Source organism: Hyaena hyaena, unplaced genomic scaffold (genome assembly GCF_003009895.1).
Source record: "Hyaena hyaena isolate Hyena2069 unplaced genomic scaffold, ASM300989v1 scaffold_322, whole genome shotgun sequence".
NCBI classification, from domain to species: Eukaryota; Metazoa; Chordata; class Mammalia; order Carnivora; family Hyaenidae; genus Hyaena; species Hyaena hyaena.
Window position 1 is genome coordinate 1,251,980 of NW_024080954.1, and position 14,748 is coordinate 1,266,727.

General features: G+C 39.9%; 1 protein-coding gene across 2 annotated transcripts in view; it reads left to right on the forward strand.

The window, feature by feature from the left end:
* KCNQ5 (potassium voltage-gated channel subfamily Q member 5) overlaps positions 1–14,748 on the forward strand; it is a 542,946-nt gene that overhangs the window by 443,048 nt on the left and 85,150 nt on the right. For both annotated transcript variants that reach the window (XM_039248929.1, XM_039248928.1), the window contains exons 6-7: positions 6,384–6,494; positions 12,769–12,864. In XM_039248929.1, the coding sequence (XP_039104860.1) occupies positions 6,384–6,494; positions 12,769–12,864 (207 nt within the window). The remainder of the gene's footprint in view (positions 1–6,383; positions 6,495–12,768; positions 12,865–14,748) is intronic.

Genomic DNA, 14,748 nt, shown 5'->3' on the forward strand with positions numbered 1-14,748 from the left:
CTTAACCAACTGAGCCACCCAGGCGCCCCACCTTTTCATTTTTATAAGCAAATTCAAAACTTTGCAAACTTTCCAATGATATTGTAAACACCATAGTCAAAAGTCAATGAGTAGGAATCAATAACCAATATGTAAGTACATAAGTACATATGTGAATACATTTTAAAATTTTAATCTGTTCATCACATGTTAACCAGCATGTCTCTTGTAAGCTCTGGAAGTAGGTCAAAAATGGAATGATGCCCAATAGTGGGATTTCTTCCAATCCCCTAAAGATGACTTATATACCCCCTCAAGTTTTTCTGAAACAAGCTGCTCCCCTCAAAAGCTGGTGTCTTTGGGCTTCTGTTTGAGCTGACCTTTCTCTACGTTTCGATCCAAATGAAACTAATCATTACTACATTCAGCCACTGAAAGATTCACAAAATTTCTAGAAGACAAAAACGGGTTTATTGTTTGGCACAAATGTGGGAAGGTAAACACCAAAAGGGGTTCTGCTACTCAGTTCATGTACAAGGGACCAGCTGATAATCACTAGCAGGGCGTTCCAGATGCTGGGAAAAGAAAAGAAACATAATGTAGTTGTACTGTTCCAAGGGGACACACGGGTACTTCAAGGACAGCTTCACCTGAAAGTCCAAAAAAATCAATGAACATCTATGCAGGCCTCATCGGAGGATGGTTTCATTGCCCGCAACCTGTCACTGCTTAGAAAGCCAGCAGCCAGATCAAACTGATGGGTCAGTGTGAATTCATAAAGAAGTTCACATCTTTTTATTGTATGTGCATCTTAGAAATGTCACAGTTTCATCCCTGATGCTACCTGTCGGTTCACATCAGGGAGTCCCGTTGCCCCCTTTGCAGCCATAAAAAATGACCTGCTCCCACCAGGCATGAGACAAAGGCAACTCCCAACAGCTCACTCCCCAGCATGGACTGAGACAAAATTGCCACCCTGTTGCCAGATCCTTCTCAAGCCCGGCTTGGCAACTAAAGGCCTCTATGCTTTCAACCAAACAACATCCTGAGAGACTTTGAAATTGGAGTGGAGGAAGTCGTTGCACCTGAACTTGGAGGCCAGTCATTCCAGCCCCCTGCAGGCAAGGAAACATGGAAGCCAGCTCCCAAGTGCAGAGAGAAGGTGGCGGAGTCTTTGTAGAGAAGGGGCTAAGGGGACAGCTCCCAGAGTTCAGGCATTCTTTCCTCCCTGAAAACGGATGCGTGTCAGAGGGATGGCAACTCTAAATCCAGATTGAGATAGAACAGGCATTCTTCTCTACTCACAATGAAATCCTGAGCACATCATCACTTTGCTGTGTCTCATTCTTCAGAGTTAGAGGCAGTGGCTTAAAAAAAAAAATGCTGAGGGATGAGTCAATGAGAATAACTCAAATGCAAGGTAGTTCCCCTTATCCATGGTTTCTCTTTCCACTGTTTCAGTTACCTGCAGTCCATCTGCACTTGGAAAGCAGATGGTCCTCCTTCTGCTATTTGGTCAGAAGGTCAGTAGTAGCCTAATACCCACTTCACAGTGCCTACCTCATTCACCTCACTTCATCTCATCAGGTAGGCATTTTATCATCTCACACAAGAAGGGTGAGTATAATATTTCAAGAGAGACCATTCACATAACTTTTATTACAGTATGTTTTTATAATTGTTATTATTGTTGTCAATCCCTTACTGTACCTAATTTATTTATTAAACTTTATCATAGGTATATGTATATAGGAAAAAACATAGTGTATATATATATATATAGGGTTCAGTACTCTCTGTGGCTTTAAGCATCCATTGGCGATCTTGGAATATATCCCTCATGAATAAGGGGGAACTACTGTATTATTAGAATGTAAAGTTTACCATTACTGCTGTGACCAAACCATGAAATAGCTCCTTCAGTTTATTATTATTAAACTGCCATAAAAGGACTAAACTAGTTTGCAGGAAAATTATAGATTAAAATCTTTCCCACGTATTTTAAGATTAGTAACCTAAAATAAAACTGAGCCAGGGGGCACCTGGGTGGCTCAGTCAGTTAAGTGTCTGACTCTTGATTTCAGCTCAGGTCATGATCTCAGGTTTTCATGAGTCAAAGCCACACATCTGACTCTGCACTGGCAGCACGGAGCCTGCTTGGCATTCTCTGTCTCCCTCTCTTTCTACCCCTTCCCCACTCGCACTGTCTCTGTCTCTCTCCAATTAAATAAATACACTTTTTAAAAATGTTAAAATTAAGCCAGGAATATTTTTTGTGCAATCTCAAGAAATTCTTTAGAGAGCCCCACCACTGATACTGCTGGTAATGTGTGATTAACTTGGCTACTAGGTTCTAATACAAGCTCCCTTTTTCTAACTTGGATGAGCTGCCCCCACTCTTGTAGACTCTAGGTTGATTGGTCCTTGACACTCTTGGTCCCCGACTCTTGGTTGATTGGTCCTTGACACTCTCTCACACTGTCACAGCCCCAAGCCTTTTCCCTGCTCTAAGCCTTTTCCTTTGCTCCCCATGGCTGATCCCACCCTCTCCTTTACTGGAATTGAAGAGAACCAGCTCAAGCATGCACAGTGCTGCTCCTCATCCACGCTATGTCCCCATCTTCTCCCCATGGTGGAAGAGGTGCCAAGGCTTCCCTTCCAACTGTACCCTTGCTCCTATTTTCCTTCCTCTGTGGTTGTCTTACCCTGTGTAAAGCTACCAGTCTTCCCCGTCATCAGTCTCATTCTTTCTTCAGACATGCACAAATACATCCTAGAACGCCTGCCTTCAAGTCAGGCAATTCTGACTTTCTGGCAATTCTTGCCCTATTTTTCTCACTCCATTTGTTGCCAGTGTTCTTGAAAGGATTCTTCAGTTATTTACTAAATATTTATTAAGTTCCTCCTACTTTGTGGTAAGCAGCATGCTAGATGTTAGAGAGACAACAGAATAAAGACACAGTTTTCCTTCTGGTAAAGGAAATAGGGACACCCCCCTCCCCAACGAAACGTGCAGAAATCTACAAATTATGGTTAGTGTTATTAAGAAACAAGGGCCTGCAATAGAAAGCGACTGGAGGCCCCATTGTAGACAGAATGCATAGGGGAGACCTCTCTGATGATGGAGTATTTTGGATACGACTTGAAGAATGAGAAGAAGCCCTGGGAAGGTGGGGAGAAAAGCAGTCTGGCTGAAGAAACAGGATATGCAAAGGTCCTATGGCAGAAATAGTCTGGCCTGTTTGAGGAGTTGAAAGGACATTGTGAATAAAGTACAGTGAGCAAGGGTGAAATCAGGATGATCTTGGAGAGTAAGTAGAGACCAGATCAGGTAGGCCCATAGTTAGAAGCTTAGAATTTATTCTGAATTTAGTGAGGAGCTGTTGAAGGATTTTTAAAAGGAAGTAACAAAATAATTTCCCTCACAGGTTTGGGAGAAGGAAGTGGAGGGAACCAAAAGCAAAAGCAGAGATAGCAAGGAAGACATAGGCCTAGCCTACTATGGTGGCAGGAAGACAGTGAGCAGGGGATGAATTTGCAGTGTCTTTGGGTAATAGAATCCATGGGACTTGATAGATTCAGGCAGAGGAGTGAGGGAAACAAGCAATGAGGACAACTGAAGCTCCTCACATGAGCAAGTGAGTGAATGGTGGTGCCCTTGATTAGGCTAGGAAGGGATACATTTGGGGGAGTTACAGCTTCGAGGGGAATACGTGCTCTGTTTTAAACATGTGAAGTGTAAATGAATGTGTGTCAGCCAAATAGAAATATCAACTGCACCTATGTGAATCCAGAGCTCAGAAGAATCTGGCCTGGAGGTATAAATTTGGTGTGTTCACCATAAAAATTTAAATCCATGAGAACACTTAAGATCACCTGGAAAGAGAGAGGGGGAAAAAATGCGGTAGAAGAGAAAGGAAAGTGAGAGAAGAATAGAAATTTTTAAAACAGAGAAAGACCCAGAATTGAGCCCTAAGAACCCAATAGTCAAAGTTTGATTAGCATGGGAGGTCCCACGTAAGAGGAGCCACCAAGATACCTCATGGAAGTGAGGAGAAGAAAGCTGGGAAGGGCTCATCGGCTGAGTTGGAAGTTTCTGAAAGGTCTGGCATCATGGACCATCATCTCCTTCTATTATTTCTGCCTCTCAAAAGTAACCCCTCCTTCAAAACCCAGGCAGGATGATAAGACCAAAGCAACCACTTTCTTAGAAGTCAGTGACCATCTATCTCCTTAACCAGTGTCTTTTTTTCTCAGTCCTCATTCTCTTTGTTTTCTATGAGACTGTGATACCAAGGATCACCTGGTCCTCTATGAAACTCTCTCTTCTCCACTGAGTTTCCATTTATATTACCCATTTCTTGTTTCCTGACTTTTGAAAATATTTATTCTTCTCTGACTTTCCTTTCCCTTTCATCCCTTAAATGTGTGTTTCTGGAGGTGCCCTAGGACCCTTTCTTTGCACCCTTTGTAATCTCATTTATTCACAAAGTTTCAATAATCATCCTGTGCCTGATTCTAAAACCCAAATCTCATGCCAAACCCAATGTCTCTCTTTCAAGACTCAAGTTCTCTATCTTGATTTCCTGCTTGACATTTCTAGATCAGAGTCATACTAACATTTAAAAACCACTTATTTGCAGGGTGCCTAGGTGACTCAGTCGGTTAAGCATCTGATTTTGGCTCAGGTCATGGTCTTGTGCTTCATGAGTTTGAGCCCCGCATCATGCTCTGTACTGACAGCTCAGAGCCTGGCTCCTGCTTCAGATTCTGTGTCTCCCTCTCTCTGTCCCTCCCAGGCTCACACTGTGTGTGTGTGTGTGTGTGTGTGTGTGTGTGTGTGTGTGTGTCTCAAAAATAAATAAACATTTTTAAAATGTTTTAAAAAGCACTTATTTGTTCAGGCAGAGAAGGACAAATACCATATGTTTGCACCTATAGGAGGATTAGGAGGCACTTAACGGAGGACCAAGGGGGAGAAGAAGGGGGGAAATAGTGGGGGAGAGGGAGAGAGGCAAACCATGAGAGACTCTTGAATGATGAGAACAAACTGAGGACTGGGGGGGGGGGGGGGGAGATGGGCATGGAGGAGGGCACTTGTGGGGATGAGCACTGGGTGTTATATGGAAACCAACTTGACAATAAACTATTTGTAAAAATAAATAAATAAATAAATAAATAAAGTGGGAATTGAAAAAAAAAATAAAGAGCACTTATTTGCAAAGCCAAACTCTCTATCTTTGCTCCAAAACCTTCTTTTTCTCATATTTCTATTTATGGTGGAACTATCTTCTCCTTAAAATTTTTAAGTTCTTGTTGACTTAGTCTTCCCCTTCATCCCAGATGATTAATAAATGCATTTCTATTGAACTTCATCAACTCGTCTCTTTAATTTGCTCTCCCATGCAGCCTCATTGCCACTGTTCCAGTTTGCTTGCTCCATGGTTCTTCCAGATCATGCCGAACCTCATGGGCGCTGGAGAGGAGCTGGGACTTTGTTCCAAGAAGCATGGGAAGATCCTGGAGCAGTCTGATCATGGGAGAGCTCCAAATATCGTTTTTCAAAGATACTCCCTGATCTAACAGATAGCCTTTCTAGTTAATCTCCTCTTTCACTAATCCTATCAGACCCACCCATGCTCCAACTAAACAACTTATACTTTCCAGAACCTACCATATTTGTTCTCACTACTATGCATCTGGTCACCTGTTTTCCCACTCTAGATCAACTTCTTTATCATTTTTGCCTTCCAAAATATTGCTTCTCTTTCAAAGCCTCCTTAATCGCCACCCCCCACCCCCCACACCTCCAAGCTGGAAATAATTTGTTCTTTGAATCCTCTTAGCAGGTTATTTGTGCATCCATCTTAGTACCTGTCTTGCCCTATTTTGTGTTTTAATGATTTGTGTGTGACCTGTCTCCCTGCTTATGCCGTAAATATCTTAGGACAAGAACTATGTACCTCTCTTTTTTGTTCCACTACAAATCATAACACGTACCTTGCTCACACCAGACCTCCAGGAAATGCCTGCCAAGGTAATAAATAGACAGACTTAATTAACATAAATTATTGCTTTGTGTACTGATCCAGTCCTAAATCCATGGTGCTATCATTTCTGTATCTCTGATGGTTATCCGCTTATTTAAATAACCTTTCTTTGGATACACTTAGAAAAGATGGAAAATTGTGTTATAAGAGAGGAACAAGTATGTAGGTTATTCCCTTCCTTAAACAAAGAGAAGCTCTGTTATGCGTCACGGAAAATTAAAGCACAGTAATAAAATACGCCAACAAGGCTTGTTGAATAATGATTTAGTGGAAATGTTGCTTTGCCTCCTGTTCATAGTTCCTAACTTTCCTCTCAAGTACTTAAGCTGCACGTTCTATTTATTTTGTTTTTAGATTACATTGACAACGATTGGCTATGGAGACAAAACTCCCCTAACTTGGCTGGGAAGATTGCTTTCTGCAGGCTTTGCACTCCTTGGCATTTCTTTCTTTGCACTTCCTGCCGTGAGTATCTTTGCAGAAATAAAACAGTTTAAATTAGATCTTAGAGGTTTATTAGAATGAACTTTCACAAGTTGGTGTGCCCGGGAATGTATCTGTATCACTACAAAGATAATCTTATTGATAAAACGTTGACTTTTCTGCATACAACTAGTTGGAAAATTTATGAAAGATGGTCTTCCCTTGGAGATACTTAACCTGAGAGTTTTATGCCCTCTAGATCTTTATGACCAAATAATAATTCAGATGGCATCAGCTCTCATCCAATGCGCTACTGATACATTTAAAATATGTATAACAATTTAAAGATATCTTCTTTTTAAACTGATCTCTCCAATTTGGCTTATAACCTGTGCTGCTTAAGAGTTGGATGTGATAAGTGGGATATTTACCTTTTCAGATCCATTTGAGTGAAAAGTATATGACCTTAAAGGGCTTCAATGTGTCAGATGATTTATTCTTTCTGTCACCATCACTGATTTTTCTTAATGAACAGCTTCTGCATCTTATCAGAATTAAGACCACATTTATCTTCTCCCAAGCCTCTGATTATATTTTCCCCTTAATGGATGACACTTACTTTCTGATCATTTTATACTCTTCTTTTTTTAAAGTTCGTTGGTCAAAATAGTACAGTTTGCCTCCATCCCCGGACTCTCACTTTTGCTCACTCCACCTCTTGTCGGGGAAGACAGCCAACAAAAAAGAGTGTTACATAGTGGCAACAGGGGTGCTTAAGGAACAATAACCTCACTCTTGTTCCAGACAGAAGCTAAGTGGCATCACAGTCTCTGCTGAGTAGAGACCCCAGAGCAGCCCTTCAAAGGAAGTCAAGGGATTAGGGATTTTCAGCTTCCCAGCCCTTGGCTCAGCTCCTCCACTGCCTGTGAATGGTGCAGAGGACACTCCAGTCATTCCCATGGCCAGAGCCCAGCTGTGGATTGACTGGCTGGTTCTGCCCCAGACCACAGAGAAGACACTGAAAAGACTGTGCATACACTTGAGCATTAGATCTTAGCTTGAATTGAAAGCCACATACTACCTGGTTTTGTCATGTACCACCTCTGTGACTGTACTAGTTTGCCAGGGCAGCTGTAAAGGTATCACAGGTTGGGTGGCTTAAACATCAGAAATGTATTGTCTCACAGTTCTGGAGTCTAGAAGTCCAAACTCAAGGGGCAGCAGAGCTGGTTCTTTCTGAAGAACAGGAGAGAAGGATCCATTCCAGACCTCTTTCCTTGGTTCACGGATACCTTCTTCCTGTGTCCTCACATTGTCTTCCCTCTGAACATGTCTATGTCCAAACTTCCTCTCATAAAGACACCAGTCATATCATATTAGGGCCCATCCTAATGACCTCATTCTAACTTGATTACTGCTGTAAAGACCTTATCTCCAAGTAAGGTCACATTCTAACATACTGGGGATTAGGATTCCAGCATAGGAATTTCAGAGGGATACAGTTCAGCCAATAAAAGTAACATTGGGTATGTTTCTTCATCTATATAATAGGATAATTATTGCACCCATAGAAATTTTGTCAAGAGCAATATGGTGATATAAGTCAAATGCTTGCCATGAAGAAAATTTTCATGAAATTTTTCTTCCATTTTATGTATGAATCTAGATGTATTGTTTCCTTTGTGAAATGGCAAAATCAAGGAGAGTCCCAAAAAAAAAATCTCACTTTTTGAAAATCAACTTGCCTGGCAAGCTCAACAATCCATAACAGAGCAGGGACTTATTCAGTAATCAAATTCTCTACATGAAAATACCTTTAGAAACAATAAATACAATCTTGGGCTTTTTTACCAAAATACTGCTGCTTTTGGATAAGTGTGTATACTTATCCTGAGACCACATATGAAACAAGCTGTGTGATCCAGTGAAAAACTATAAACAGAGAAGTAGGTAACTTCTGGGCTGTTAAAATCGACAATAGCGTTTGTGTTGTCCTCAGAGTAGAGCCTCTTGAGACCTAAATCATAACCTGTTCTTAATTTAGAGAAAATTCTGATAAGCTGAGCTACATAGCTTCACAATTCTCTGAAGATTATAAACAGCAAAGGCAGAGGTCAGCTGATTGAACAAACATTATAATGGGAAGAGATGGTGGAAAACTAACGACAAAGGAAAGGAAAAATATTTGTAAGAAGCAAGCAGATACGAGTGTTCAAAATGTGTAAAGACTTGGGGCCAATTAGTGTTAGGGTCCACCCATCTCTGGAAGCTGGCAAAATACCAGTCCCCATAATGAAACTCTGAACTATCCTAGAAGGTTAAATTGTGTTGTTCTGTTAGGTTAGAGGTCAGACACTAAGTTGTTATGCTTGGAAATGTTTCCCAATAAAGTGATTACAATGTTCATATATGCAAATTAAATTAATATATGTTGGGAATCTGAGAAACTTGCTTGCAGAGAACACTCCCTAACAATGCTAAGAAAAGTTGGCTTACCCATGTATCTTTTATTACTACCTCATATTAAGTGCTTAGTTCTCTTATTTACTGAATGAAAGACTAAATGTTCCATATATCCCTTAAAAAAAGAAAAAATTAAACAGTCCATATATACCTTTAAAAAGGGTGGTTGCAGGGGCACCTGGGTGGTTCAGTCAGGTAATGGTCCGACTTCGGCTCCAGTCATGATCTCACGATTCATGGGTTTAAGCCCTGCATCCAGCTCGGTGCTGACAGCTCAGAGCCAGGAGCCTGCTTCAGATTCTCTGTCTCCCTCTCTATCTGCCCTTCCCCCATTTGTGCTCCGTCTCTCTCAGTCTCAAAAATAAATAAACCAAAAAACACACTTTTTTTTTTAAATGGGTGGCTGGAAATGCTATTATGTCTTGTGTGCCTGCAGGCAACAGTGTTGTATGGATAAGATTTAGGAGAGCACATTTTGCTAGGAAACTTAGAGGTGAGACATGAGCTATCCTTGGTTGGGTTTCCTCCCAGGAAACCCAAGGACCAAGAAAGAGAAGAGCCTTTCCCCATCTTTCTTCAAAGCAGAAGGACTCCCCTGCACACCACGGAGCCATATAAGCCACCCTTCCAAACTCCAGCAGGAGGTCACTTTCCTTGAGGCCCACAGCGTCCCTAAGCTAATGAGCTGACAGAGGCAGACTGCTCCTCAGCATTGCGCTAACTCACAGGCCTTTCTCTTCTTCAGGACACTCCCTTCCTTCCTGCTAAGAGTATCTTTCAGTCTAGCCTGTCCTCCTGTGCTACGTTAAGCTCCTTTAATCTGGGAGATATAAAGGGATAGATATTTAAAATGTTTACAAAAACATATTTTCTTTATACTTGATGTTTACGTAGCACTTCTCAACATTAGCACTAAAACATAAAATCTAAAAATGTAAGTCATGTGATATTAGGCAATGAATGAAAACAAAAGTCAATTTCTTTTTTGTATTTTTTTAATGTTTGATTATTTCAGAGAGAGAGAAAGAGACTGAGAGAGAATGAGTGGGGGAAAGGCAGAGAGAGAGAGGGAGACATAGGATCTGAAACAGGCTCCAGTCTCTGAGCTGTCAGCACAGAGCTCAACATGGGGCTCAAACTCACAAACCTTGAGATCATGACCTGAGCCGAAGTTGGATGCTCAACCTACTGAGCCACCAGGCACCCCAACAAAAGTCAATTTTTAAGAAGTTTCATCTTATTGATGTTGCTACTTGAAGGCATAGCACATGGATTACATACATATATAACATATATATCCCATAAGTTTTATGTATATATAACATATGAACTTTATTTTAACAGACTTCTACTGAGGTTCACTGAGCCATGTACTTAGAGTGGAGGAAAATTGGAATGGAGCCATAATGAGACAATGAGCAGACCTGGTTTAATGACTGTTGTAATGTACAGTCTGGCGCAAGAGATATGTAGCAAACATTTGCCAACTACTAATATATGTTTCTAAGCAATGCCAGTGTGATTTTTTAGCACATTTTAGTTTGTTTGGCAAGTACTGAGTTTGTGCTAGGCCCGTCTTTATTTTCCAAAGGGAAATAAACCTTTAAACCTCATTTTCACATAATAAATGCCTAGAAATGGTAGCTAATGCCGTTAATTTAATGTCTCCAAAATCTGAATTATGCTCCATGGGTAGGTTATGTGCCCTCTGCATGTAATGTATGTACACACAGTACATACAACACATACATAATGCACTCTAATGTTTTCTATTTTCTTATATGTGTAAGCTTCATGAAAAATAACATTAAAAGGAAAATAAGTAAGTTTTTCCTAATGACTTCAAATAACAGGAAAAAATTTAGAAGTTATGAATGACTAGAGTTGGAAGGCCATTTTTAACCTCCACATGAAGGGAAATTTTGTTTAAATTGACAGACAAGATCATACAGACCAGGTTTTTATGTCTGCACAAAATTTGGTTTGTGCAGCCTTAGCCTAACAAAGATCTTAGACAGCATGAGACAATCACAAAAAAAGACAGATGGAAAACAGAACCTATAATGTAATTTCTAATTTTGTGGTACAGTCATTCATCCCAATTAATAATGGAGTTGATTATTGCTCATTAATAGCAAACAGTATTAGCATGTAACTGTATTTTAAATATAATTGCATTACTGATTATCTGGCTATTGTCACAGATGTGCTCAGTATTGTAACATGTAAGATAAGAAGGGGGCATTAAATGTGATCTAGAGCCCAAAAATATCTTGGTCAAGTTGTCATCCAGCTGAGACTTAACACCTCCTAAAGATGAGAAACCCACCACCTGCCCAGGTAGCCTACACCATCTTTGAAATACTTTAAAAATATAAAGAAAAGACATGGTGCCTGGGTGGCCCCCCAGTTGGTTGAGCATTCGATTTTGGCTCATGTCATGATCTCATGATTCATGAGTTCATGATCTCATTGATAGCGCAGAGCCTATTTGGGATTCTCTCTCCTTCGCTCTCTGCCCTCCTCCCCCCCTTGCAAAATGAATAAATAAATATATATATATACATACATATATATATATAAATAGATATTCCCTACTATATATATATGTATATATATATATATATATATACACATAAAGAAAAGAAAAACAACCATTCCCTATCTACAGCAAATACTGACTCAGTGCTTATAAGACATCCATCTCTAGCCTAAGAGTTACACTCCTTGAAGTTTAATAAAAAGGTAATAATTTATAGCTAGCAGGTAAACCCACAGACTTGAAAGCAGCGGAGATCCAGGTCCCATGCCAATAAAGCAGAGACTTATGCACAAAGCCCAGAGACAGAAATTAGCAAGCTCCAAAAGCTAGCCCAAGGCTGAAACAAAGCATCTTGATTCCATGAATGGTTGACCAGAGCAAACTGAAAAGAGGGAGGCATTTCAAAAGCCAGGATTCTGGCAGATCAAAATGATAAGCAAAAGGATGCAAACCAGCCAAAAGTACTAATATAAACATAGGAGACACATACTCGTCTCACCAACTCCAAAATCTGAAAAGGTGAGCTAAAATCAAAAAGGTAAGGAATGCTAAAAGTGTGAGATTAAAACTTGGGGAAGTAGGAATGTTCTTTGCAATTACCAGGGCTCTTGTCTTTATTGTATAAACAGGCAAAATGGAAAATTTTGTCTTCAAAACTGAGTGTCTGGATAACTATCTCCCCCCACCCCTTTCACTCTACTTGAGTAGGTGTAGAATTATAGCATTGTGGAGAATTAAGCTGGGACAGATTTTATATATACCCTACCATTTCAAGAATGGAAAATATAAAATTTCATAGTATCATCAAAGTGCTGGAAAAACTCCCTTGTCCACAGTAGCAAGACTTTAACTGTCCCAAATTCTAAATCCACCTCTGCCCAAAACCAGAATTCCTAGCCTCTGAATTCCATCACATCCCCTAATTCCAAATGGATACAACCATTTCCTCTAACATAAACATATAAAGAAGTGTCACAAAAAAGGCCACACCCAAAAATATTTTTAATTGTGATATTTATTTGTAATTGTAATGCCTCTTACCATATTGTAAGAAATAATATTGTCTGGCTAATTTACTAAAGAACAAAAGTTGTTACGCTTCGTGGCAGTCTTGCCCCACAGCTTGCCATTGTCAGTGGTATCATAAAAAAAGTAAATACTGTTTGTTTTAATAAGTAATATGTTTACGAACAGGTTGCATAGGGTTTGTCTTTCCTTAGATTCATTTGAGAGTATTTTTTTTTAATATTTAAATTGCTTAACAATTCCTTTGAAAAAAATTTTAAGTGCTATTTTTGTATTTTGTTCCAGGGCATTCTTGGCTCAGGTTTTGCATTAAAAGTACAAGAACAGCACCGCCAGAAACACTTTGAAAAAAGAAGGAACCCAGCTGCCAACCTCATTCAGGTGAATGTCAGTGTAATAGGTTGATGGCAACATCCATCACTGTAAGTGCTTGCCAGGTCATTTTCCAGTCTTTGTGCTTCAATGCTTAGTAGAGCTACTGATTTGTTTTGTTTGTAAAAATGAAATTGGAACATAATGTACAGTCTTGGATTTGGGCAAATGTTCCCCCCTCCCAAGTATATATATTTTCAGCAAATGGCCCATGTATTGTTCAGATTTATTAACCATGCCATCAAGGCCATGGAGAGGTTAGCAGTTGTGTTGCTTCTGGAATGACCTAATATGTCTTACGAATTACTTGATGAAACATAATTGATCATTAAGTGATAGAGCAGAACATGGCACTGTTCCCTGCATTGCGATTGCTTTCTCCAGGCAGATGTGTGCTACTGTTCTGAAGAACAGCGTATTTATTCAGGATGTCAAGGTTTACTGCCCATGAGATTGCTTTTAATGCCATCTAGAGCAATAACTTGAAATAGTTAATCCTATCTTGAGAGCTGGTGGGATTATGGAATATGTCAAAGTTTGAGAATATGAACTAATAAGCATATTATTTGAAACTAACTCATAATACAAGGTTGTTTAACATTTCATTTTCTTTTCAATAACTTAGGGTTTGTTTCAGCATTAAAAAGGAATGCTTTTCCCATTGCTATCTATATCTTTTGAGAATAGAACCATCCTAAAACCAGGTTGCCCAGGAATCATAAAATATATTCTTCTCTAAATCCATACCATGCAGTTGGTATTTAATTATGCAGACAGTGATTATACAGTCTGAAATTTTTTTCCCTTCCTGACAAGCAGTGGGAGATGCAGAACTTCTAAACTGAAGGGGTTTGGGGTGGTGATCTGAAGTGTCAGGAGATTCATCTTCATGTTATAGTAACAAGCACACTGTTGTTGTTGTTGTTTAATATAATTTATTGTCAAGTTGGCTAACATATAGTGTATACAGGGTGCTCTTGGTTTGGGGGGTAGATTCCCATGATTCATCACTTACACACAACACCCAGTGCTCATCCCAACAAGTGCCCTCCTCAATGCCTATCACCCATTTTCCCCTCTCCTCACCCTCCCCCATCAATCCTCAGTTTGTTCTCTTTATTAAAGAGTCTTTTATGGTTTGCCTTCCTCCCTCTCTGTTTGTAACGATTCTTTTCCCCTTCCCTTCTCACATGGTCTTCTGTTAAGTTTCTCAAGTTCCACATATGAGTGAAAACATGATATCTGTCTTTCTCCCACTGAGTTATTTCACTTAGCATAATACCCTCCAGTTCCATCCACCTTGTTGCAAATGGCAGAATTTCATTCTTTCTCACTGCCAAGTAATATTCCATTGTATATATAAGCTACATCTTCTTTATCCATTCATCAGTTAATAGACATTTAGGCTCTTTCCATAATTTGGCTATTGTTAAACAATAGCTGCTATAAGCATTGGGGAACACATGCACCTATGAGTCAACACTCCTGTATCCTTTGGATAAATTCCTAGTAGTGACAATCACTACTGTTTTCATTTAGATTGTAGGTTTAAGTGGGTGGGTAACTGGGGGATATCTACTGCACAACCCTACCTTTAGCCTTTGCCTTTGCCCATGGCTATGATATGCAGTACCTCCAATAGAAATGGAGCAAGGGAGAGAAGCAAGGGAGGGCAGTTCAGTTATATTATGAAGGACATCTTTTTGTATCTAATGACTACATAAGTATTAATTTTTTAATGTTTTTTTTGAGAGAGCTTGAAAGTGGGAGGAGGTACAGAGAGAGAGGGAGAAAGAGATCCAAAGCGGGCTCTGTGCTGACGGCAGAGAGCCTGATGTGTCCTCGAATTCACAAACCATGAGACCATGACCTGAGCCAAAGTTGAACACATAA